Source organism: Symphalangus syndactylus, chromosome 10 (genome assembly GCF_028878055.3).
Source record: "Symphalangus syndactylus isolate Jambi chromosome 10, NHGRI_mSymSyn1-v2.1_pri, whole genome shotgun sequence".
NCBI lineage: Eukaryota > Metazoa > Chordata > Mammalia > Primates > Hylobatidae > Symphalangus > Symphalangus syndactylus.
Window position 1 is genome coordinate 102039612 of NC_072432.2, and position 26628 is coordinate 102066239.

Here is a 26628-nt window from a genome sequence, read left to right on the forward strand (position 1 = left end):
ACTGTACCTGGCCCTGTTTGTACTTTCCTGCTGCCTTTTTTTGACTTCATTTCCACTTTTCAGGAGCAGGTTTAGCTGACAACCATGCCTGTCTCCTCTTTGACTCTTCACTTCGACTTCCACTTCTGCTTAGCTGACTTTCCTCTTGGGCATCATTGCAGTGGGGAGAGTACATACTGGGTGCTAGTGGGCCATGGTGCACAGAGAGCCTTAGTGAGCTGGGCTGCCTGTTCACTGCCGCTCCTTCAACTGCCTGAGCTACTGATACCCGCTCAAAGAGTGACTTTGTTACGTGTAACATATGGGAGGTGTATTTTATGTTTTGTCCACATAAGAACCTAGAAGCAAAGGTACTCTAGTAGCAACGAGCAAAACATAGTGTGCAGTTCTTTTTTTTTTTTGAGATAGGGTCTCGCTGTCATCCAGGAGTACAGTGCTACAGTCACGGCTCACTGGAGACTCGACCTCCCCGACTCAATCGATTCTCCCACTTCAGCCTGCCGAGCAGCTGGGACTACAGGCACACACTACTGCCCTAGCTAACTTTGTAGAGATGGGCTTTTGCCACGTTGCTCAGGCTGGTCTGGAACTCCTGGGATCAAGTCATCCTCCCCACCTTGTCTACCCGTGTGCTGGTATTACCAGTGTGCATTTCTTTTTTTTTTGAGATGGAGTCTTGCTCTGTTGCCCAGGCTGGAGTACAATGGTGCAATTTCAGCTCACTGCAACCTCTCTCTGCCTCCTAGGTTCAAGCAATTCTCCCACCTCAGCCTCCCGAGTAGCTGGGATTACAGGCATGCGCCACCACACCTGGATAGTTTTTGTATTTGTAGTAGAGACGGGGTTTTGCCATGTTGGCCAGGCTGGTCTAGAACTCCTTACCTCAGGTGATCTGCCTGCCTTGGCCTCCCAAAGTGCTGGGATTACAGGCATGAGCCATTGTGCCCGGCCAACCAGTGTGCAGTTCTTATTCTCTGATACCATTTTCCAATAAAAGGAACCCAGTCTCTTTCTTGTATTGGTTGATTCTAGAACTGGGGCAAGGATATACAAGGTGAACCTGGAGTATCTTGTGCCAATAAGTAGCCAAGTGCTGAAAAAGAAATGAAAAACCACACAGAGTGATGTGATTATGTCATAAGGACTTGGGAGCTAACTAAAAGAGCTCCCATTGGCCAAAGCTGAAACAATTTGAGCAACAAAGTAAAATAGTATTGAATTACGTCGGACACGGTGGCTCACGCCTGTAATCCTAGCACTTTGGGGGACAGAGGCGGGTGGATCACTTGAGATCAGGAGTTCAAGACCAGCCTGGCCAACATGGTGAAACCCCATCTCTACTAAATATACAAAAATTAGTTGGGTGTGGTGGCACATACCTGTAATCCCAGCTACTCAGGAGGCTGAGGCAGAAGAATCGCTTGAACCCAGGAGGCAGAGGTTGCAGTGAGCAAAGATCGCACCACTGCACTCCAGCCTGGGCAACAAAGAGAGAATCTGTCTCCAAAAACAAAACAAAACAAAACAGTATTGAATTAGAACCCCAACTATAAAATAAATGATGAGTGTATACTGATATAATTGATTGAATAAATAAATGGTTGAGAATAGACAAATCTTCCATGTGAGAGAATTATAATTTGTGTAAATACCTCCTCAAGGAAGTGGAGTGGAACGTCCTACCCCTTAAATGTGGGCTATACCTAGTGACTTTCTTCTGAAGGGTACACTATGGAAAGAGTAAGAAAAGTACGGAGGTGAAACCTGACAAAACACTACGTCAGCCAAGTGATTTAGGTCAACATCAACATTGATTAATTATGTTGATAGTATGTACTCTTGATATGAGGTGATAAAAATGGCATGTTACCAGCTGGGCATGGTGGCCCAAGCCTGTAATCCCAGCACTTTGGGAGGCTGAGGTGGGTGGATCACGAGGTCAGGAGATAGAGACCATCCTGCCTAACACAGTGAAACCACATCTCTACTAAAAATACAAAAAAAAAGTTAGCTGAGGTGGTGGCACACACCTGTAGTTTCAGCTACTCGGGAGGCTGAGGCAGGAGAATCACTTGAACCCAGGAGATGGAGGTTGTAGTGAGCTGAGATCGCGCCATTGCACGTTAGCCTGGGCAACAAGTTAACTTCGTCTGAAAAAAAAAAAAAAAAATGGCATGTTACCTCTCCTTTCTTCTCAAATCCCATAATCCCTTGTCTAGTTATGACAAAAACATCAGACAAATTCCAGTGAGGAACCTATTAGAAAATGCCTGATCAGTATTTCTCAGATACTGATGGTCATATCTCTCAAATACTGGTGGTCATCAAAAACCAGGAGAATCTGAGAAACTGTCACAGCCAAAAGGAGCTTAGGAAGACATGGTGACTGAATGTAATATGGTATCCTGGATGGACTCCTAGACCAGAAGGTCATTAGGCAAGAAGTAAGAAAAATCAGGCCGCTCTTGGTGGCTGATGCCTGTCATTGTAGCAGTTTGGGAGGCGAGATGGGTGGATCACTTGAGGTCAGGAGTTCAAGACCAGCGTGGCGAAACCTTGTCTGTACTAAAAGTACAAAAATGAGCTGGGTGTGATGACAGGCGCCTATGATCATAGCTACTCTAGAGGCTGAGGCAGGAGAATCACTTGAACTTGGGTGATTTTCCTGAGGCTGAGGCAGGAGAATCACTCACTTGAACCGCGGAGGTTGCAGTGAGTCGAGATTGTGTCACTGCACTCCAGCATGGGCAACAGCGAGACTCCCTCTCAAAAAAAAAAAAAAAAAAAATTCAAAGAAAGTATGGGCTTTTGTTAGTGTATCGGTATTGGTTTATTGTAACAAATGTACCATACTAATGTAACATGTTAATTATAGGAATAACTATATGTATTTAGGAATTTTCTGTACTATCTTCAACTTTTTTTTTTTTGTAAATCTGAAAGTTCTAAAAAAAGTTTATTTAAAAATTAAGCAACAAACTCTATATATTAATCCACACATAGAAATGGTTAGAGGGCCATTAACTACCAACAAAAGTGAAAAGAGGAGTATACTGTCAGAAACACAGTAAAAGCAAATGCAGGGAACAGGTACTATAATAAGGAAAAGAAGCCCCTCCAAGCTATGCCTTGTAGTGTTCCTCTAGTACCTTCCTTTTACAAAGCCTAATACTGCAGCAGATGGCAAAAGATAAATGTTTACAGGGTCCAGCTTCAGTGTCAAAAAGCAGGGCAAATTTATTTCAATTTATTGTCTCTCATTGGAGACACTTATCTCATTGGAGATGAGAGACCATAAATTGATAAGTGAAACAGGCATATAATGGGAATGAATTAAATTACTCAGTAGAGAGCATAAGGATTGAGAAGAAAAGATACTTAGGGGAGACCTCTAGGTAATACTAACAGGTAAGAAATACAGGGAGGGGAAAGATAACTGAAAGGAAAGGAAAAAAGTCATGTCTGTTAAGAGAGTTTCAAGAAATGTCTATTGCATTTAGCAACGTTGGTGTCACTGGTGAGTTTGGTGAAGTAGCAACTGTAGAATGAGTTTGTATGTGAATGAATGAATGAATGAATGAAATTAACAGGAATAGATACAGTGACTGCCAACAATTTTTTCAAATGATCCTTGGCCCTAAAGGTGACATAGAAATAAGATTATAGCAAGTATTAACTTTTTAAAATAAAGTTGGGGGGAGGGGATGCTATGTTAATTAAAGAATGTAAACTCCATCAGGGCAAGAATGTTTGTCTGTTTTGTTTATTGCTGTATTGCCAGTACCTGAAATAGTTCCAGATATGTTCAGCATATTTGTTGCATGACTAAGAAATACTTGAGCATTTCAGTAGAGGTAGAAGTTGAATATATGGCATTTCCCAGAAATGTTTTCTGTACAAGATTTCTGAGGAAGTAGGAGAGTATCAGTGAATGTATGCAGAAGGAAATGTCAAGAAGAGGCAAGGTTAAAATATTCAACATTGGCATTATTATTGTACAACACACTAAAGCAATTTTTAAAACATCATCTAGGTGTGGTGGCCCATGCTCTTAATTCCAGCATTTTTTAAGGCCAAGGTAGGCGAATCATTTGAGGTCAGGAGTACGAGACCAGCCTGGTCAACATGGTGAAACTCCTTCTCTATTGAAAATACAAAAATTAACTGGGCGTGGTGGTGGGGTCTGTAATCTCAGCTACTCGGGAGGCTGAGGCAGGAGAATCGCTTGAACCTGGGAGGAGGATGCTGCAGTGAGCTAAGAGAGTGCCACTGCACTCCATCCTGGGCTACAGAGCAAGACTCTGTCTCAAAAAACAAAAGAAAGTTACCTTCATACCTTTTATATATAAACTTATGTTTTGCTCTTTGCACTTTTTTGAATCACTGAGAAGAAATTTTAAAGTTTCTTTTGGTTAGGGATTGTATTTCTTCTATAGTAGTGATCATTTTATATAAAGCAAAGTAAACATAAATCGAATGGAATCTTTTTTTTATCTTTTTTTCAGTCTACAAATAAGAAACCTCGAAAATCTCCAGGTGAGAAGAGCAGAATTGAAGCTGGAATTAGAGGAGCAGGCCGTGGAAGAGCTAATGGACACCCTCAACAGAATGGGGAAGGGGAGCCTGTCACATTATTTGAGGTGGTGAAACTGGGGAAAAGTGCAATGCAGGTAAATTTTAAGTTTTTATTTCATGTATAAAGCAATACAGTTAATAACTTGGGTGGAATCAGTTAGTGTATATATTGGTACTTTATATACTTCTGTTGATTATGTAAGCAACCTTTCAGTTTATCCTGAAAGGTTTTTATTTTGCTTTGTTTTGCAAAGAGTGTCAGGAATGGCTGTTTAATAGTAAGATGTACTTTTGTTTAAATTGTTCTAAGTAAAAAGGTCTACTAGAAGCTGCCCAAGAGAATTTTTGTTGTCTTGATATTTTTTTTTTTGGAATCTGATTTAGTATAAGTAACACATGTGTCTTTCAGAGTATTTGAAAGAAGAAAGGATATAAAAAAGAATTCTGAAGTAGTGAATTAGGAATAACCAGAACTACATCATTTGTAACTTTCTTTCTTTCTTTTTTTTTTTTTTTTTTTGAGACGGAGTCTGGCTGTGTCGCCCGGCCTGGAGTGCAGTGGCGTGATCTCGGCTTACTTCAAGCTCCGCCTCCCGAGTTCACGCCATTCGCCTGTCTCAGCCTCCCGAGTAGCTGGGACTACAGGTGCCTGCTACCATGCCCGGCTAAGTTTTTGTATTTTTTTTAGTAGAGATGGGGTTTCACCGTGTTACCTAGGATGATCTCGATCTCCTGACCTCGTGATCCACCTGCCTTGGCCTCCCAAAGTGCTGGGATTACAGGTGTGAGCCACCATGCCCGGCCATAACTTTCTTACTCTTTTATCTCTTCTCATTTAGTCTGTAAATACTAAGTATTCTGCAGGAGCACCATTCTCACTAATGCATTATAAGGATAAGCCATAATTATTTTTCTTTAGTGTGTATATTTTTATCACTATCATTGAATGTGTTTATTATTTATGTTTGTCTCTACATTTTAAAAAATTTTTAAATGCTAGAGGTGGAATTATTTGGCTAAAGGATATTTTTAAACTGTGAAATATATAAATACTATGTTTCTCTCCCGTAAATTGTACTGTTTCACCTTTCATGAGAAGTGTACAGGAGAATTGCTTGAACACAGGAGGTGGAGGTTGCAGTGAGCTGAGATTGTGCCACTGCACTCCAGCCTGGGGTACAGAGCCAGACTCCATCTCAAAAAAAAAAAATAAAAGGTAATTGTGAAACGGAATTACTATTAGAACTAAAACAGACAACTTTTCATTAGTATACTTTCTATTATTTTTTTTTACCTATATTTCTTTTTGAAGCCCTTAAGGGTGTTTAGTGTTTCTTTCTTTTTATGTATGTTACCAGATTGATGTGTTGTGTTCAAGAGTCTTGGAATTTGTGTGGGCAGAGAAGGAGGTGGAATAGTGGGATGATGCTAAATGGTGAAACATGTATTGAAGTTCCAGTTACCCAAAGCAATGGATGACAATATTTAAATTATATAAGTTTAATATAAAAATAGATTTGTGACCTTTTGCCATTAAGCTTGATAATTTATTCATTATACTTTTGTTTTTGAGACAGAGTCTTGCTCCGTTGCCCAGGTTGGAGTGCAGTGGCACCATCTTGTCTCACTGCAACCTCCACCTCCTGGGTTCAAGGGATTCTTGTGCCTCAGCCTCCTGAATAGCTGGGATTACAGGTGTGTGCCAGCACTTCCAGCTAATTTTTGTATTTTTAGTAGAGATGGAGTTTCACCATGTTGGTCAGGCTGGTCTGAAACTCCTGACCTCAAGTGATGCACCCACCTCTGCCTTCCAAAGTGCTGGGATTACAGGCCTGAGTCACCATGCCTGGCCTAATTATACTTTAATAGAAGAATTGTTAAGCTACGGAAGCATTAATTTTAAAGACCTTTTCTGTTGCTTCCCACCTTTAGGTAGAAATACAAGCAGAAAAATGACAGAAATGTATTTTTATGTAAAATTTTGATAATTGCATTTCAGATATTTTGCTTCTCTCTCTTTTTTTCTTTTTTTGTTTGAGATGGAGTGTCTCTCTATCCCCGGGCTGGAGTGCAGTGGCGTGATCCCGGCTCACTGCAACCTCCGCCTCTCAGGTTCAAGCAATTCTCCTGCCTCAAATTCCCAAGTAGCTGGGACTACAGGTGCACACCACCATGCCCAGCTAATTTTTGTATTTTTAGTAGAGACAGGGTTTTACCACGTTGGCCAGGATGGTCTCAATCTTCTGACCTCGTGATCCACCTACCTCGGTCTCCCAAAGTGCTGGGATTATAGACATGAGCCACTGCGCCCGGCCTTGCTTCCTTTTTTTTAAATGTAAGTCTTTATTTTATCAGATATTTATGTAAAAATAATTTTCATGCATATTGTATTAAAGCATAATGCCAGTCCTTATTTTTAATATTAACAAACTCTTATCGTCATCTATATTTGAAATAAAACATTGACCAATAGAAGTGTTTTCAGTTTTAATTAATGGTATTCTACTCTTCATCCATATTACTCTTTTCTAATTACACTCTTATGCTGTGTCTCTTCTGCTGAAACTTTTTTTTTTTTTTTTGGAGAATGAGTCTCTTATCAGCCAGGCTGAAGTACAGTGGACGATCTCAGCTCACTGCAACTTCTGCCCCACAGGTTCAAGTGATTCTCCTGCCTCAGCCTCCCGAGTAGCTGGGGTTACAGGTGCCTGCCACCATGTCTGGCTAATTTTTTTGTTTGTTTGTTTGTTTATTTATTTGTTTTGTATTTTTAGTAGAGATGGGCTTTCACCATGTTGGCCAGGCTGCTCTCAAACTCCTGACCTCAAGTGATCTGCCCACCTCACCCTCCCAAAGTGCTGGGATTACAGGCATGAGCCACCGCTCCCAGCTGTCTTCAGCTGAAACTTTTTGTTTCTCATTTTCTGAAAGATAATGATCAGTAGTCAGGACTCTGGTACCTTCCATAATTTGGTTTTAACCCACCTTTCAACTTCTTACTGTTTCTCTCTTAAAATCTGCTTCATGTTATTTTTACTTTACTGTAATTTTAATTATTAATATTTTTTTACTGGCTATATTTAAAATAATTTATAAACTTTTGTAATTTTTTTATGTGGCAGTCTGTTGGGCACATTTTTTTCTATGAATTTACCTTCTGATTTTTATTATTTTTGTAGTACTTCCTAAAATAGTTGGGTCATGGTTTATTTAACTAGATTTTATTTGAACTGTTTCCAGTTTTATTGTATTAAAAATAGTACTTCTTTAGGCTGGGTGTGGTGGCTCGTGTCTGTAATCTCAGCACTTTGGGAGGCTGAGGCAGGTGGATCACTTGAGGTCAGGAGTTTGAGACCAGTCTGGCCAACATGGTGAAACACTGCCTCTACTAAAAATACAAAAATTAGCTGCATGTGGTGGTGTGCTCCTGTAATCCCAGCCACTCAGGAGGCTGAAGCGGGAGAACTGCTTGAACTCAGGAGGCGGAGGTCACAGTGAGCCAAGATTGCGCCACTGTACTCCAGCCTTGGTGACAGAGCGAGACTTCGTCTCAAAAACAACAACAATAACAACAACAAAAAAAAAACAAGAAGAAAAAATAAAGGGCACAGCTGTGCGTGGTTGCTCACGCCTGTAATCCCAGCACTTTGGGAGGCCCAGGCGGGCAGATCAGAAGGTCAGGAGTTTGAGACCAGCCTGGCCAATATGGTGAAACCCCGTCTCTACTAAAAATACAAAAAAATTAGCTGGGCATGGTTGTGCAAGCCTGTAATCCCAGCTACTCAGGAGGCTGAGGCAGGAGAATTGCTTGAACCTGGGAGGTGGAGGTTGCAGTGAGCCAAGATTGTGCCACTACACGCCAGCCTGGGTGACAGAATGAGACTCCGTCTCAAAAATAAAAAATAAAAAGCAAGATAATACAAGAAGACATCAGTGATTTAGAAACAAAGTAGGTATTTCTGTGGTTTATGTGGAAGAAAACTACAAAGTGATGAACAGGATTGGGTTTAGGGCAGAGAAGCATATACTTATAGCCAGGAGTTTGGTTGTTGAGTGTTAAAGTGCTTCATGAAGAATAGGAGAATCGAATCGGGCTTATTACATGAAGCCAAGGCCTAATGTGAATCTCCCCGTTTGTAAAGCAGGCTGAAGGAAAGTGCCAATAACTACTGCATAGGCTTATGTTTAGAGTAATCATGTATCTCAAGTTACCCTTGAGACGCCCAGTTTGTGCTTATTGTCCATGTATTTATTAATATTCAGAAGGGTAGTAGTTTGCATGGCAATTTATATTAAAATATCACAGGAAATCAAAAGCCTAGGAAAGTGAGAAGATGGACATAGTTCTTATAACTGACACCTGAATTGAAATGTCTGTTCATTTGGTTGGTGACTGGGTCTGTGAAAATTCCCAATGTTGTCTTAGGGAAGAGTCTGAAAATTCCCACTCTTGTCTTTTATGTGATCTGGTTCTGCCGTGGAGGTAATGAGAGAAACATAAGAGGGGAGGGATAAATAATAATAAATAGGTATGTTGAAGATGCTAGAGGGATGAAAGAAGAAATTCTGTCTTATATAAAATAAGGAACAGATGAAACAAGATATGAAACAGGAGCAGTCTCGAAAATTGAAAGTAGCTTCTGAAAGTAAAACAGTACATTATGTTACTGAGGAAAAACACTGCTTTAGGTGCCATGAGAGGGAGAATTCAAGTATTGGCATCTATTAGACTCAGATAGAATGTAGCCCAGAGAAATAAGGAGGTAAGAAAACATGAAAGAGCCATTTAAAGACTTTGGTATGGATTGAAGGGTTCCAGAATATATACCAAGGGAAGAGATCAGAGGGAAGAAAAGAGTTGAAGGATTTATTTATTTATTTTTTGAGACAGTCTCGCTCTGTCGCTTAGGCTGGAGTGCAATAGCGCAATCTTGGCTCATTGCAAGCTCCGTCTCCTGGGTTCACACCATTCTCCTGCTTCAGCCTCCCAAGTAGCTGGGACTACAGGCACATGTCACCATACTCAGCTAATTTGTTTTAGTAGATACAGGGTTTTGCCATGTTTCTCTAGGCTGGTCTTGAACTCTTGGACTCAAGGGATCCTCCTATCTCAGCCTTCTAAAGTGCTGGGATTACAAGATTGAGCCAGCACATCCAGCCCAATCTCTTTCCTTTTAATGGCTGCATGTATACCACATTTTCTAGTCTATTATTGTTGGGCATTTGGGTTGATTTTATGTCTTTCCTATTATGAATAGTGCTGCAATGAACATACACATGCATGTATGTTTATAATAGAATGATTTACATTCCTTTGGATATATACCTGTTAATGGGATTGCTGGGTCAAGTGGTATTTCTGCCTTTAGTTCTTTGAGGAATCACGGTCTTAGATACAATTTTTGAAGAGATAATTTTGGGGAAATTTCCAGACAAATTTCCTTTGATCCAAAGTTTGTTCTCAGGAGTGAGCAAGATAAATGAAAATAATTACATAGCTGTAAATAGTATAGTATAACTGAAGTATTAAGGAAATTTTGAAAGATTTCATCAAGGAATGTCTGATCCTTTTCTTTATAATGCAGTTAATGTTGAAATACACAGTAAAATAAATTCTCCTGGTAAATTGCATTATAAAATTTAGCAGGAGAATAAAAAGGTGCTTTTTAAAAGTTTGTATTGGCTGGGCCCGGTGGCTCACGCCTGTAATCCCAGCACTCTGGGAGGCTGAGGTGGGCGGATCATGAGGTCAGGAGATGGAAACCATCCTGGGTAACACAGTGAAACCCCCTCTCTACTAAAAATACAAAAAATTAGCTGGGTGTGGTGGTGGGCGCCTGTAGTCCCAGCTACTTGGGAGGCTGAGGCAGGAGAATGGCATGAACCCGGGAGGCAGAGCTTGCAGTGAGCCGAGATTGCGCCACTGCACTCCAGCCTGGGCGACAGAGCGAGACTCTGTCTCAAAAAAAAAAAAAAAAAAAGTTTGTATTAAAGAGGAGATATACAGAGTTGTAATGTGAATATTAGTGAAAGAAATGTTAGTGAAAATGTTGGAGCCAGCTAAAGCATTACTTGGATAGGTGTGTTATCTTAAGGGCATTAATGCTAAGCAAAAGCAAAAGAAACTAGAAAAAAGAAAAACAGCAAACCTAACATTACTGTGAAGAAAGGAATAATAAAAGTGGAAATGGAAGTTAAATAGAAAGGTTAAAGAAGGTCAACTAAACCCAAATATTTGAGTCTAAGAAAACTTTAGGACCAGGAGGTTTTATCTTAGGAATACCGAGATGGTTTAATATTAGAAAATCTTTTAGTATAATGTCCAAATAATCTCATTACAGGAGGAAAAAGCCTATACTTACCTGAAGTGATGTAGGATGTTTAGAAAAATTATGTGATAATATGTAGCTAATAGTTTTTATAAACAGAAACTTTTGATAATTAGGAACAAGAGGGAACTTCCTTAGCTTGTAAAGGTTATCTCCCCCAAACCTACAGCTCAGATTGTGTCATTTTTAAATAACAGTGAAGTTTAGGTGTATTCGCAGGATATAAGCATTATCACTGGTGTTCAGTACTGGAACACCTAGCCAGTGCATTAAAAAAAGAAAGAAAGAAGAGCTATAGCAATTGAAGATGAAGATGCAAAAGTATCCCTATTGGAAGAGGATATAATTGTGTTGAAATTTCAAGAGAAACCGTAGACTGTTAGAACTAATGAGAGCGTTCAGCAATGTTCCTGGATAGAAAGTTTAAAAAATCAGTAGCCTTCTGTATGGCATTAATAACCAATTAGAACAAGTAATCAGAAATGAGCATATTCAAGATAGAAGTAAAATCAGTGAAGTACAAAATAAAAATCTAATAAAAATTTTGGGTGGAACAGAATAAAATACTATTTTAAAAACCCATCATATTGAGTAATTAAAAAGACCTGACCATACTAATAGTAAGGTTGTAGAACAGCAACTAGTGGGAGTACAGATCTGTGTACAGATTCTCCTTTGGAGAATATTTTGATAATATCAAGAAGAGTTGAATGACTTACCGTCCTGTTTTCATTCAGTCAGTAAATATTTAATGAGTGTTTATACTGTGGAAACCACTTTTTTCCTTCTTTTCTTTACTAAGAATATAACATTAAAGAAAACCAATTCAATTCTTAGATATAACCTCTGGATACAATTTTTTTTTACATGTTTATAAAAGGCATATATAGGAATGAATTTTTTTCATTGCTTTGTTTATACTAACAAAAAAATAAAAACCCCAAGTTTCTATAATAAACAGGATAATTGATAAACTGTGGCATATCTAAACTCTGAAAAAAAATTTTTTTTTAAGACACAGTCTCGCTCTGTCGCACAGATTGGGGTGCCAGTGACATGGTCCCAGCTCACTGTAACCTCTGCCTCCCAGGTTCAAGTGATTCTTGTGCCTCAGCCTCCTAAGTAGCTGGGATTACAGGCGTGCGCCAGTACGCCTGGCAAATTTTTTTGTATTTTTAGTAGAGACGAGGTTTCCCTATGTTGGCCAAGCTGTTCTTGAACTCCTGGCCTCAAGCAGTCATCCTGCCTTGGCCTCCCAAGGTGCTGGGACTACACAGATGTGAACCCCTATGCCTGGCCTGAAATTATTTGCTGCATTTAAAATGAGTAAACTAGAATTCCAGGTACCAGTACAAATAAATTTTAAAAATGGATTTTAAAGGTCCAATGCAAATTGCAGAATGATGCATAACACATGATGCTACAGTACTTATAAAGTGTGAACATATACTTAAGGTTATTTAACATCATGTTTTTTATATTGATTACTTTCTGAAAATATAGGAGAAAAAGGATAGGACCACAAAGGTTTATATGATATACAGGTATACTTCAGAGATATTGTGGGTTTGGTTCCAGTGAGTCATACAAACTTTTTGGCTTCCTAGTACATACAAAAGTTATATTTACCCTGTAGTGTATTGTGTGTGCAATATCATTATGTCTGAAAAAAACCAATGTACGTACGTTAATTAAAAATACTGTTAAAATGCTAATGAACATCTGAACCTTCAGTGAGTCATAATCTTTTTGCTAGTGGAAAGTCTTGCCTTGATGTTGATAGCTGCCGACTGATCAGGTGGCTGTGGTAGTTTCCTAAAACAAGACAACAATGAAGTTTCTGCATCAGTTGACTCTTCCTTTCATGAAAGATTTCTCTGTAGCATGCAATGCTGTTTGATAGCATTTTACCACAGTAGAACTGTTTTCAAAATTGGAGGAAGTCCTCTCAAACCCTGTCACTGCTTTATCATATAAATTTATGTAATATTCAGAATCCTTTGTTGCCATTTCAACAGTGTTCACAGCATCTTCACCAGGAGTAGGAGTTTGGTAGGCAGTAGCAGAAGACGTGTCTTAATTTAGAAACAGGAAATGCAAAGATAAAATCTGTTATCCGACCATAGAGGACAGTAGATGCCCTTGTAAAAATGGAGCTGAGAGAAACTACATTCTGACCATTGAATACTTTTTGTAAAATTGATGGTATTTTAGAAAGAAAATGACTTGTTCATATTTTCATTTTTAGAAATGCCTTTCTGGGAGCAATTTAGATGATTATTTGGTGGGCAAGTAAGGGTGGAATCAGACCAGTCAAAGGCTTTTTTTTTTTTTTTAAACACTGATCCATTAGGGAACTGAAGAAAGTTCAAATTTATTTATTTATTTATTTATTTATTTATTTATTTATTTATTTAGATGGAGTCTTGCTCTGTCGCCCAGGCTGGAGTGCAGTGGTGCGGTCTCGGCTCACTACAAGCTCCGCCTCCTGGGTTCACGCCATTCTTCTGCCTCAGCCTCCCAAGCAGCTGGGACTACAGGCGCCTGCCACCATGCCCGGCTAATTTTTTTTTGTATTTTCAGTAGAGACGGGGTTTTACCGTGTTACCCAGGATGGTCTCGATCTCCTGACCTCGTGATCCACCTGCCTTGGCCTCCCAAAGTAGAAAGTTCAAATTTATAGAAGGTCAGTGAGAATGGAGAGGAAGTGACAGATTGTGCAAATATTAAGGCTCTGGAATGATTATGAAAAATGAGAAAGAGGAAGTAATCTAAGGTGGTCCCTAGTTGTTTGACTTGGTAGTGTTCACTGAAAGAAAGTTTGTGTGAATATAGGTATTGGAGGATGGCTGTGAGAGCAGTTTGGACATCCTGACTTTTAGATCTGTGACATTAAATACATGTTGAATTTTGGAACTTTCAAGCTATATAGTCTAAGTGATATTTTTTGCTTTAGTAGTTATGAGTTAGTAAGAGCTTGTTAATTTCTGTAATCCATTGGCATTTTCATTTTGTACACCTAGATATCAACTATAAAAGTTGGACTATAGGGCTGGACATGATGGCTCAGTCCTGTAAGCCCAGTACTTTGGGAGGCTGAAGCAGGCAGATCTCTTGAGCCAGGAGTTTGAGACCAGCCTGGGCAACATGGCAAAACCCTGTCTCAACCAAAATACAAAAATTAGCCAGGTGTGGTGGCATGCGTCTGTAGTCCCAGCTACTCAGGAGGCTGAGTTGGGAGAATCACCTGAGTCCAGGAAGTCAAGGCTGCAGTGAGCTGTGATTGTGCCATTGCACTCCAGCCTGGGCAACGGGAGTGAGATTCTGTCTCAAAAAAAAAAAAGTTGGACTGTCGTTTATTCATTCAACAAAAATTCCAAGCTAATTGGGTTAGGCGCAGGGCTACAATATTAATTTAACTCACCTGACCCTTATCTTCATGGACTTTTCAGTCTTGGAAGAAGAAAGAGCTTATACTAATCAAATGATCTATTAATGTACAATTAAAAACTGTTTATTAACACTAAGCAAACTTTCTTTGGTCTTAGTATAGTGATAACAACAGCTTATGTGAATAAGGAACTGTTGTTAGCCTATAAATTAAGTATACTTAGTGAGACAATTTGGTCTTCTGTTTGCTTTTGACAACTGACTTTGAAGGTGAAACTAATTTTGTCCATTTAAATATGATTGGGCAAGAGGTAGGTGTCTTAGAGATTGTTATCAGACATTCTCTCTCCCTTAGGGTTAGTAAGCTTTCTTCTAGTGTCAAAGAAAAGTATGGACTTTTATAGTGACATTGGTTTCTTCCAGCCTCCGAATTATAGATGGGTTACATGCCAAATCGCTTCGTATCATCAAATGGAGAGGAATTCTCAGGCTGGGCTTGAGTTTCACTCTATGGCTATACCAAGGAAAGAGGAAAGCAGCTGTGGGTTTATTTAAATTCCACCTGTTAACTTGTAAGTGTTAGAACTGACAGTTACATAGTAACTGTAATAGGACTTGTATGCATTTCTGAGCTATTAATAGAATGGATAAAAGTGTTCTAATAATTTTCTAATATTCATTGACTGAGAAGCTTGAAAGTTTCAAGAAGTATTAAAATGGCCAAAGAATGTCTTAAGGATTGTAATTATAAACAAATGATACTGAGACATTAGATGAGAGGACACATATACTATTGATTAACATGAAACTTCATGACAAAGATGTGGAGAACACATTGAAAGACAGAAATACTGTAATGAATTTAAGGAGTAAAATTTTGTGGAACTAAACAAATATAAGTACTTGAATAGAATTAATACTTGAGTGTATGATACGAGAAATGTGTTGATAGCTGTGACTGTTACAGTGCAAAATATTGGGTACAGAATTTAAAATCTTATAATATTCTAAACATTTAGAGTCTTTGCCTGAAGATAAAATTGGAAAACTGAAAATAACAGTTGTTTAAACAAGATAGATGTTTATTTCTCTCATATGTAAAAGATCGTAGATACGTGTTCTTTTCCATGGGGACTGGTGGATTGTGAAATAATTGAAATTCTCAATATTTTAATAATCATTAAAGTATATTTTATTGTAATTTTAGCAGTATACCTTTTGACGTTTTTCAAAACTGGATTTTCCATTTAAAAAAGGAAGAAGCTGCTAAGGCAGCATAATGGGAGGCAGCCAACTCTAGGTCTTTATTCCAAGCACCCTCTGGGTATCCTCCTGTGCTGTTTGCATTCCTCTTGTCTGACCCTGGTGGGCATTCTGGGCCTCATGCTTCTTACTAGTGGTGAAGGCCAGACATATCTCACCTAATATGTACCATGAACAAGTTAATGTGCTACGTGTTGGGGTGAGGTGAGGGGCAGTGTGGGTCCCAGGCTGGTCCCATGCACTGGGCTTTTGAGAGGAACTGTTCCAGTTTATATCCCTTATTTCTGAAAAAACATGCGTGAGTGACCAGAGCATGGTGAACTTTAGTGAGCATACCTTTTTGGATGTTGATTGCCCTCCTAACCCCAGCTGTGGCAGAAAGGATATTTAAAGGCCCACTAGTGCAGCCAGATATCATTGTGTTGGTGGGTGAACCTAGTGAGCACCCACAATTTGGAAAAAGAAGACCTGAGCCAATGATAACAACACTCTTGTCACAAATTATTAGTGCCAGGTTGTCTGTGCCTTTGAACTCAGACAAAGTTGTGCACTACAAGCAGTGCATCATCTATACCAAGTTGTAGCAGAAAACCTTTCAGAAGACTGTCTGCAGTGGACATTGGTGGACATTGCCCTACCTATTTTGAGAGGAGGACTAAGAATAAATTACTCTTAGGCCTGTGGCAGCCCCAGAATGCAGTTGTGTAAAGAGTCCTTCTGCTGGTAACCTCTATGTGGATAAGAAATTGCCACCTGCTTATACCCACCATGAAGTATTTGGCAATTAACCTTAGCGTTGTCATTTCAGTGGTCTTGGTGGCCATTGTTGCTGGCATTGTAGTTCTGGTGATCACCATCAGGAGAAAGTTGGGGAAATATAAGAAGATAGAGATCAAGGATTGAGGGAGTTGAATATATGGGCAAGTGTATTAGTTTGTTCTCACATGGCTGTTAGGAAATACCCGAGACTGGGTAATTTATAAAGAAAAGAGATTTCATTGACTCGCAGTTCTGCATGGCTGGGGAGGCCTCAGGAAACTTACAATCATGGTGGAAGGCACCTCTTTATAGGGCAGCAGGAGAGAAAATGAGTGCTAGCAGGGGAAATGCCAGATGCTTATAAAACCATCAGATCTCGTGAGGACTCACTGTCATGAGAACATTATAGGGGATACTGCCCCCATGTTTTAGTTACCTCCCACCAGGTCCATCCCATGACACATGGGGATTATGGGAATTACAATTCAAAATGAGATTTGAGTGGAGATATAGCCAAACTATATCAGCAAGTAGGGATCTGTAGTAGGGAAGATATAAAGAGAGGGTTCAGGATCAGTTCAGAGTGAAACTTAATTCTCGGCCCAAGGCAGATACTTCCTCCATCATCATCCCCAACTTCCCTTCCTCCCTTTCCTTCCATTCTTCAGTTTGATGGTTTTGACCCAGGACTACCTCTTTCTGGCTTCATGTCCCAACCTTTCTTGAAGTGCTGTTTTAATATTCTTTCTTCCTCTTGGTCCAGGGCCAAGAAATCTGACTCTTGAATTCAGCAAAGATAGATGTAAGAGGTCTCCATTGAATGATGTCTTTGATAGTATGTAAAGGAAAAGGTTAAGATGATACCCTAGGGTCATTTCAAAGTGATAGAATACCTTTTAAAGGTTTAATCAGTTTACGTGAGGAACAGTGCTTTTCTTTCTTGCATTTAGTTCTTTTAATTATCTCTCTGTGGTTCCAAAATGGAAAGATTTGGCATCTTCATCCTGAATTCTACTTCATAGTTATCATCTTGTTGAAAAGAAAATTTTGGTTTTATTTGAACTTGCACAATAGCCATATTTCTTGTCTGTTATACCACCAATACATATACTTTGCTTCTCACTTAACAGATAATTTTTTTTTTTCAAATAGAGATGTTGACCTTTCAAATAGGTCACTGTTGTCCGGGCTGACCTCGAACTTCTGGGCCCAAGTGATCCTCCCCGGCCTGAGCCTCTCGAGTAGCTGGGACTACAGGTGCATATTGCCATGACACCCAGCCCAGGGAATATTATTTTTTGGCTTAAACAATTTGCCTCCCTCCCTCCCTCCCTCCCTCCCACCTTCCTTCCTCCCTCCCTTCTTTTTTTTTTTTTTTTTTTTTTTTTTGAAAAAAGACTCTGTCCACAAACTGCCAGTGTTTATTCTGCAGGTCACTCATTAAAGCTATTAGTAATATTTTATTATGTAAAAAATGTTTGTACTTATTTTGTCTTTGATAATTTTGCAACAACTTTCTTAATATAACAAATCTAGTGAAATATAATAAAATATGGGGAAAGCATAAAGTGAAAGATGGAGTTTGAATTTCAGTCAGATTATGCAAAAAACAAAACAAAACAAAACAAAACACCCAACCAAAACCAATACAGCTTTTTCGGGGAGTCCTGGTGAGAGGTTGTGCATCATCAGATAAAATAAATGGAACTTCACAGGTAACTAATTGGATAAATGAAATATTTACATCCATCAGTGAACTATCAAACCAGGGCACATGCTTTAGAACTGGTTAATTAATTTGATCCTCAGAAATTTTCAGATTTTATAACTCATGGTGTCTCCACAATTGTATTTTTATAAAGCTATCATCATTGAACTCCTTTAGAGATTCAGCTGAATTACTTTTATACTCCTTCATTTTTATACTCTGCAGTTACAGCTCATCATCTTGTGCATGTCTTAGACCAATATTTGGAACTGTTCTAGGATATTTTACAATAAGTCCTGGTCATATGAGTAACTTTTAGGTTATTCGAGCATAAAAGTAGGAAAGTGCTAAATATAAACTGCATTTCTCCCAGTCTTTTAGGTTTTTTTTTTTTTTTCTTTTTTTTCTTTTTGAGACAGAGTCTTGTTCTGTCGCCCAGGCTGGAGTGCAGTGGCGTGATCTTAGCTCACTGCAACCTCCGCCTCCTGGGTTCATGCGATTTTCCTGCCTCAGCCTCCCGAGTAGCTGGGATTACAGGCGCACACCACCACACCTGGCTAATTTTTTGTGTGTGTATTTTTTTTAGTAGAGACAGGGTTTCACTGTGTTGGCCAGACTGGTCTTGAACTCCTGACCTCGTGATCCGCCCACCTCGGCCTCCCAAAGTGCTGAGATTACAGGCGTGAGCCACCGCGCCCAGCCAGTCTTTTAGCTTTTAGTCATGAAGTGTTTGAATTGTCTTCTGTTTCTCAGAGATACGTGTATTTTTATTTTATTTATTTAGAGACGGAGTCTCACTCTGTCGCCCAGGCTGGAGTGCAATAGCACGATCTTGGCTCGCTGCAACCTCCATCTCCTGGGTTCAAGTGATTCTCCTGCCTCAGCTTTCCTGGTAGATGGGATTATAGGTATGTGCCACCAGGCCTGGCTATTTTTTTATTTTTATTTATTTTTTATTTTTATTTTTTGAGATGGAATCTTGCTCTGTCACCCAGGCCGGAGTGCAGTGGCTCGATCTCAGTTCACTGCAACTTCCGCTTACCGGATTCAGGCGATCCTCCTGCCTCAGCCTCCTGAGTAGCTGGGATTACTGATGTGTGCCACCATGCCCAGCTAATTTTTGTATTTTTAGTAGAGACAGGGTTTCACCATGTTGGCTAGGTTGGTCTTGAACTCCTGACCTCAAGTGATGCACCCACCTTGGCCTCCCAAAGTGCTGGGATTACAGGCGTGAGCCACCGCATTTGGCTTTTTTTTTTTTTTTTTTTTGGCTCCCTCTGTTGCCCAGGCTGGAGTGCAGTGGCATGATCTTGGCTCACTGCAACCTCCGCCTCCTGGGTTAAAGTGATTCTGCTGCCTGGCCTATTTTTTGTTTTTTGTTTGTTTGGTTTTTTGAGACAGAGTCTCGCTCTGTCACCCAGGCTGGAGTGTAGTGGCACAATCTTGGCTCACTGCAACCTCTCCCTCCAGGTTCAAGCGATTCTCCTGCGTCAGCCTCCCAAGTAGCTGGGATTATAGGCACACGCCACCACACCTTGCTAATTTTTTCTGTTTGTTTTTAGTAGAGACAGGGTTTCACCATGTTGGTCAGGTTGGTCTCGAACTCCTGACCTCAGGTCATCTGCCTGCCTTGGCCTCCCAAACTGCTAGGATTACAGGCATGTGCTACCGCTCCCGGCCTTGATTGGCTTTTTAAAAATAAAATAGGCCAGGTGCAGTCGCTCATGCCTATAATCCCAGCACTTTGGGAGGCCGAGACAGGCGGATCACCTGAGGTTAAGAGTTCCAGACCAGTCTGACCATTGTGGTGAAACCCCATGTCTATTAAAAATACAAGGCTGGGCGTGGTGGCTCATACCTGTAATCCCAACACTTTGGGAGACCAAGGCAGGTAGATCACAGAGTCAGGAGTTCGAGATCAGCATGGCCAACATAGTGAAACCCCTTCTCTACTAAAAATACAAAAGTTAGCCGGTTGTGGTGACACGTGCCTGTAGTCCGAGCTACTTGGGAGGCTGAGGCAGGAGAATTGCTTGAACCTGAAAGCGGAGGTTGCAGTGAGCTGATATTGTGCCATTGCACTCCAGCCTGGGTGACAGAGCGAGACTCCCATCTCAAAAAACCAACCAAACAAAAAACAGAAAATAGGCTGGGCAGCAGAATCACTTGAACCCGGGAGGCGGAGGTTGTGGTGAGTTGAGATCACGCCACTGCACTCCAGGCTGGGCAACAGAGGGAGACAAAAAAAAAAAAAAAAAAAAAAAAGCCAAATGCAGTGGCTCATCCCTGCAATCCCAGCACTTTGGGAGGCCAAGGCAGGTGGATCACTTGAGGTCAGGAATTCAAGACCAACCTAGCCAACATGGTGAAACCCTGTTTCTACTAAAAATAGAAAAATTAGCCAGCATGGTGGCATGCATCGGTAATCCCGGCTACTTGGAAGGCCGAGGCAGGAGGATCGCCTGAATCCGGGAGGCGGAAGTTGCAGTGAGCCGAGATCGAGCCAACCATTGCACTACAGCCTGAGCAACAAGAGCGAAACTCCATCTCAAAAAAAACAAAGACAAAAGCCCAAAACCAAAAAAACAAAACAACAAAAAACCAGTCAAATATAGCAGTGGCGGGTGGTGGGTTGTATACCAACTTTAATGACACTAATGTTAATAAGTTCTGATAACCCACTACCATCAGACCAGCCATGTGTATATTTGTAAATATCTACTGATTGATTACCCTCCCCAGTAGATAATGAGCAAGTGAAGAGCGAATCCATGTTTTGCTATTTGTTGAACAATGTGTTAAGAATGTTTTTATGAGGAAAAGATGTTAACATAAAAAGTATTTGACAAATTTCTAAATTTTCCTTGGACTTGATTAATCTTTACTCTTACTTTGACCTAATATTGTGTTGTGTAGGCTATTTTTTTTTTTTTTTTTGAGATAAACTTTTGCTCTTGTTGCCCAGGCTAGAGTGCAATGGCACCATCTTGGCTCACTGCAACCTCCACCCCCCGGGTTCAAGGTATTCTCCTGCCTCAGCCTCCTGAGGAGCAGGGATCATAGGGACCCGCCTGGCTAATTTTTGGCTGGCTAATTTTTGTATTTTTAGTAGAGATAGGGTTTCACCACATTGGCCAGGCTGGTCTCTAACTCCTGACCTCAGGTGATCTACCCACCTTGGCCTCCCAAAGTGCTGGGATTACAGACGTGAGCCACTGCGCCTGGCCTGGCTAATTTTTCTTTTTAAGCAATTTATTTCCGTTTTCCTTCATTTTCCTAGGATGAAAAGTAATACATAGAATATACAGAATGTTTTGGGTCAAAAGCTATAAATTGCCTTTTTTTTTTTTTTTTTTTTTTTTTTGAGATGGAGTTTCATTCTTGTTACCCAGGCTAGAGTGCAAATGGTGTGATCTCAGCTCCCTGCAACCTCCACCTTCCAGGTTCAAGCGATTCTCCTGCCTCAGCCTCCCGAGTAGCTGGGATTACAGATGCCTACCACCATGCCCGGCTAATTTTTGTATTTCTAGTAGAGACAGGTTTTCACCGCAATGGCCAGGCTAGTCTCATACTCCTGACCTCAGGTGATCCACCTGCCTCAGCCTGCCAAAGTGTTGGAATTATAGGTGTGAGCCATCAGGTCCGGCCTCAAATTGCTTTTTTCATTTCATAGCTGTTTGAAAATCCTCAGATAATAGATTAATATTTGCTTAAGAGTGAAGTTTTTTTTTTTTAACATAATTAGTCTCTGAAATTAACTTTGGATATTTTAACCTGTCTTAAATGAGTCTAGCAGCTTCATGTATAGTTCACATGCTGTTAAAAAATATACTTTAAATCGGTAGCTTATCATGATAGACAGTTTCTCATTTATGTAACCATCCAATACCAGAGTTAGTGGTAGCTATCTTTTCTTCATAGGATGATTCGGGAATCTAAGCCCCTCCATTTTCTGGCTCTTCTTACCCCTAGAGCCTTCATGTTGTTTGCATTCACTTGGTTGGAAGGGGAGAGAGAAAGAGAAGCAGTGTCTACTTCTTAGAAGCCTTTGGCCCCTCTATTTACATTCCATTGATGGGAACTTACCACATACTCAGGTGAGCTAAGTAATGTATTTCATAGCTGGATGCTTGCTTCCCCATGTTAGTGCATACAGATTAGTCACACTACAATTATGTTTAGGTAATTAGAAGGCATGCAATAAATATTTTGCTTTTGTTTAATTTCTCCAAAACACAATAGATTATAAAAGCTGCTGATTAGTGCCAAGATAAGAGCATTCACTGTCTTCGGGTTATTTAGAGCTAGATCCTTGAAGGAAGTTAGAAACTTTAAATAGGAATTTTCTTAGCCTCTGTTCAGTTACACCCAAAGGTACCTACTGTTACTCGTGAGCTTAGCTTTTAGCAAATATATTGATGTTATTATTTTTCTGTTCTTGCTGATTTCAAACATGTGGTTTTAAATTAATATGGGTGTTTTAGATAATATTAAGTCCCTTCATGATTTCCCCTAAATCATTTTCCAAAGGCTTTATCCCTATATATATAGAATTTTATACAGATTATCTAGGGCAGATCAAGTAAGTAAAGAGATGACTGTAGTGTTTGTGATTATGATTGTTGTGTGTGTGTGTGTGGGTGTGTGTGTGTATATGTATACACACACATAAAGGATTATACATTTACTGGTTTTAAGTAATGTTTAGGAAAAATGGACTTTATTTATTTACATATTTCATTTATATTATTGTTTATAGATGTTTAAATATATGAAATATGGTGGGCTTTCTATTAGTTTAATTTTCAAAGAGGGAACCTAACTTACTTTAATGCTTCTAGCCAAATTATCCTGCATGTACCCTCAGTAAGAATTGAAATACAGAAAACATTGCATGAATAAAGCTATATCCAGGTATAAATGAGATTTCTTAAAAATTCTTTCTCAGTAAATTTGGTTTGAATATGCTTGTGCAGTTTCTCATTGTACACTAACTTGAATCATGTATGAAGCAGAATCCTTGCAAAAAGTGAATTCACAATTTGTTTCCAAACTACTAAAGAAAACTGAATGTATGTTGATACAATTTCTCACTGTTTGCTAGGTTTTAGTCTTAGCTTTTGAGATATGAAGACAAAAGAGATTTGTTTCCTTCCAGTGAGGACCTTTGATCTCAGTACAGGATTTCTTAATCTGGAGTCAGTGCTAGCATTCTTAGAGGACATGAACACAGATGGAAAGAGTGGTAAAAAAAAAAAAAAAAAAAAAAAAAAATGGAATTGATTAATTTTATTTTTTAATTTTATCATTATTATTATTATTATTATTATTATTATTATTATTTTCAAGTCTCACTTTGTCACCCAGGCTGGAGTGCAGTGGTGCCATCTCAGCTCACTGCATTCAAGTAATTCTGCTGTCTCAACCTCCTTAGTGGCTGGGATTACAGGCCACCATGCCCAGATAATTTTTGTGTGTTTTGTTTGTTTGTTTTGAGATGGAGTCTCGCTCTGTTGTACAGGCTGTAGCGCAGTGGCGTGATTTCGGCTCACTGCAACCTCCACCTCCGAGGTTCCAACGATTCTGCTGCCTCAGCCTCCCCAGTAGCTGGGATTACAGGTGAACACCACCATACCTGGCTAATTTTTGTAATTTTAGCAGAGACAGGGTTTTACCATGTTGGCCAGGCTGGTCTCGAACTCCTGACCTCAGGTGATCTGCCCATCTTGGCCTCCCAAACTGCTGGAATTATAGGTGTGAGCTGCTGCTCCCAGCCTGGAATTGATTTAAAAGACATAAGTGAGAAAACTGATCTAGGACAGGTAAAACAATTGTTGAAGGCATTGAAGATGAAATTTGTAGCTGTTCCAGTTCATATAATTATTTGATATTTTTCCTAAGGCTCTGTAACCCAGATATTAGTAATCTAAATTTACTGTTCAGCAAAAAGAATAAGAATGTGAGTTATGATTCATTCCAGGAACTCCTTTCAGTAGTTATAGTTCATTGAGTGTCCTGAGTTACTTGAAACAAGGCAGAGTATAATCTGGCATGTATAGTCTTAGAAAATGTTTGTAGATGTCATGCTGTTTGCAGCATTAATGGGCTGGGATATGAATGTCTCCTAACTGGATGCAGAGAGGACCTGAAAAAACATACTTAAGAAAGTTAAAAGCCCCATATCCCATATTAAAAATTCATCCTTCACCTGTCACTCAGATGCTTGCCTTGGTATGTTCCTTGCTAGCTTCTCCTCAGACCTACAGAAGTAGAAATTGTGGATTGAAAGATATTGGATGTATCTTCAATAAGAATATCAAAATGCCTCAGCATTATGGCTCAAATTAGGATAGAGAATACTGTGAACCAAGAAACAAAGCTTCAGTGACTGGGCATGCAAGAAGGGGTGGCTTATGAGGCTGATCTATCACAAGGTGGAGGAGTGGTGGTAGGAATCCTGGCAAGGGTCCTAAAGGCTGATCAGTCTTTTGAATGCTGATGGGAACAGGATGGCTTGCATGTGACAGTTAGTAGCTAGGAGACAGCAGTTATCATAAAGTACCTAAAAAGGAAGTACTGTAATATTCCAAGGTTACTGGGAGAACAGCCCAGTTTCAGATAAGGGCCAAGGAGGTTTTGTGAACTGGTTGAATGTGTAGAGGAATTTTACTGTGTGAACTACTAGCTTATTGTTTTCAGTTCAGATATTTTTAGTGGAAATAATCTTGAAGGAACATCAGTGGAAGAATAAGGAGAAAGAAACCAAGAGCGGTATGGTACAAGAATACCAGGACAGGAGAGCATTGTGCTTTTAACGATTGTTGGTGATACAGATTACATGGTCATTTAAAAAGTTTTATTGGCTTAGGTGTTTAGAATAAATTGGCTTTAAAATTGAACAGTTGTATAGGCTCTCCGTCTGGTTTTTTTTTTTTTTTTTTTTTTGCTTTGAGTGACATGTAGCTGATCCCCAGTTATTCTACAGTGGGGAAAATACTATGAGGAGACAAAGAAAGTTGTCATTATTTAACTGGGATGGTCTTGGGCAAGTCACTAAACATCTTCCCTCCCCTAGTTTCCTTGTAATTGATTTTCTGTCTAATTAGGTTTTTTGTTTTGTTTTGTTTTTGTTTTTATCTCCTTGAGAGACAGTGTCTCACTCTATTGCTCAGGGTGGAGTGCCAGGGCACGATCTCGGCTCACTGCAACCTTTGCCTCCTGGGTTTAAGCAATTGTTGTGCCTCAGCCTCCCGAGTAGCTGGGATTACAGGTGTGCACCACCACACCCGGCTAATTTTTGTATTTTTAGTAGAGACAGGGTTTCACCACGTTGGCCAGGCTGGTCTCGAATTCCTGACCTTAGGTGATCCACCCACGTTGGCCTTCCAGAGTGCTGGGATTACAGGCACGAGCTACCGCACCGGCCCTAATTAGGCTTCTTGTGAGAATCAAGTGAGGCTAATTTATGTCAGTATATTGTTCTACAAATTATTTTAATTATACTTGGGCTCATGATAACATTAAAAACAATTCATGATAAATTCAGCCCAGTTTCAGTGGACTTAATGTGGTTCTGATTTTGTAGATTTTTTTTGTATTTATAGATATTGAGTTCTAGAATACATCATGTTAAAATTTAACTTAAAACTAGAAAAAAGTTAGAATGAGAAGGATTCTGAGTGGTCCTGTTTTGAGTCAGGCAATACCTTTTTAAGCATATACAATATCCCTTACCCTGAATTAATTTTTTTATTTAATCTTCTTTTTAATTGTGTATTAAATGAATTACCTGAGAGCCTACTGCTTTTAATAAGATGCTAAGGTTAATCAAACTAATTCATTTCAATATTGACTAATTTGATACCATTATGTTTTGTAATAAAGAAATAATGCAGCTATAGAGAAGCAGCATAGCAGTTCAGAATGGGTCTAAAAATTGACACTAGTTTATGCACAAAGAGAAAAATAAAAACAGGTAATTTCTCTTCTTAACCTTTTTTTGTTTCTTTTCTTTACTATTGTGGCAACCGTTTGCTCATCTCTCAAGTTATTTGTGGCGATTTGCTGGTTCATGAAATAACATCTTGGAATTGCTAATTTATTTTTTATTTTATTTATTTATTTTTTTGAGATGGAGTCTGACTCTGTTGCCTAGGCTGGAGTACAGTGGCTTGATCTCTGGTCACTGCAACCTCCGTCTCCTGGGTTTAAGTGATTCTCCTGCCCCAGCCTCCCAAGTAGCTGGGACTACAGGCACGCACCACCACGCCTGGCTAATTTTTGTAGTTTTAGTAGAGATGGCGTTTCGCCACATTGGCCAGGCTGGTCTCGAACTCCTGACCTCAGGTGATGCACCCACCTCAGCCTCTCAAAGTGCTGGGATTACAGGTGTGAGCCACCGTGCCCGGCCTGGAATTGCTAATTTATATGATCCAAATTTAAAGCCTGGCATTATACCATTAGCAACTAGCAAAGGATTTTTTCCTTCCTTTTTCCCTTATCAGCTCTTGCTAATGGATCTCTGAGAAACAGGTGGTTAATGTTAACTGTTACTTCAAAAGCATCTGTTACATGTGAAACAAACTCCCTCAGCTCTCCTTAAAA

At 39.7% G+C, this 26628-nt stretch overlaps 1 protein-coding gene across 5 annotated transcripts in view; it reads left to right on the forward strand.

The window, feature by feature from the left end:
* The window catches only part of STAG1 (STAG1 cohesin complex component), a 424583-nt gene that overhangs the window by 144782 nt on the left and 253173 nt on the right, over nucleotides 1–26628 (forward strand). For 3 of the 5 annotated variants that reach the window (XM_055295322.2, XM_063611315.1, XM_055295321.2), the window contains one exon: nucleotides 4506–4670. In XM_055295322.2, the coding sequence (XP_055151297.1) occupies nucleotides 4506–4670 (165 nt within the window). Of the gene's footprint in view, nucleotides 1–4505; nucleotides 4671–22008; nucleotides 22122–26628 lie in introns of those variants that run through there. The other 2 variants (XM_055295325.2, XM_055295324.2) reach the window with 2 other exon arrangements.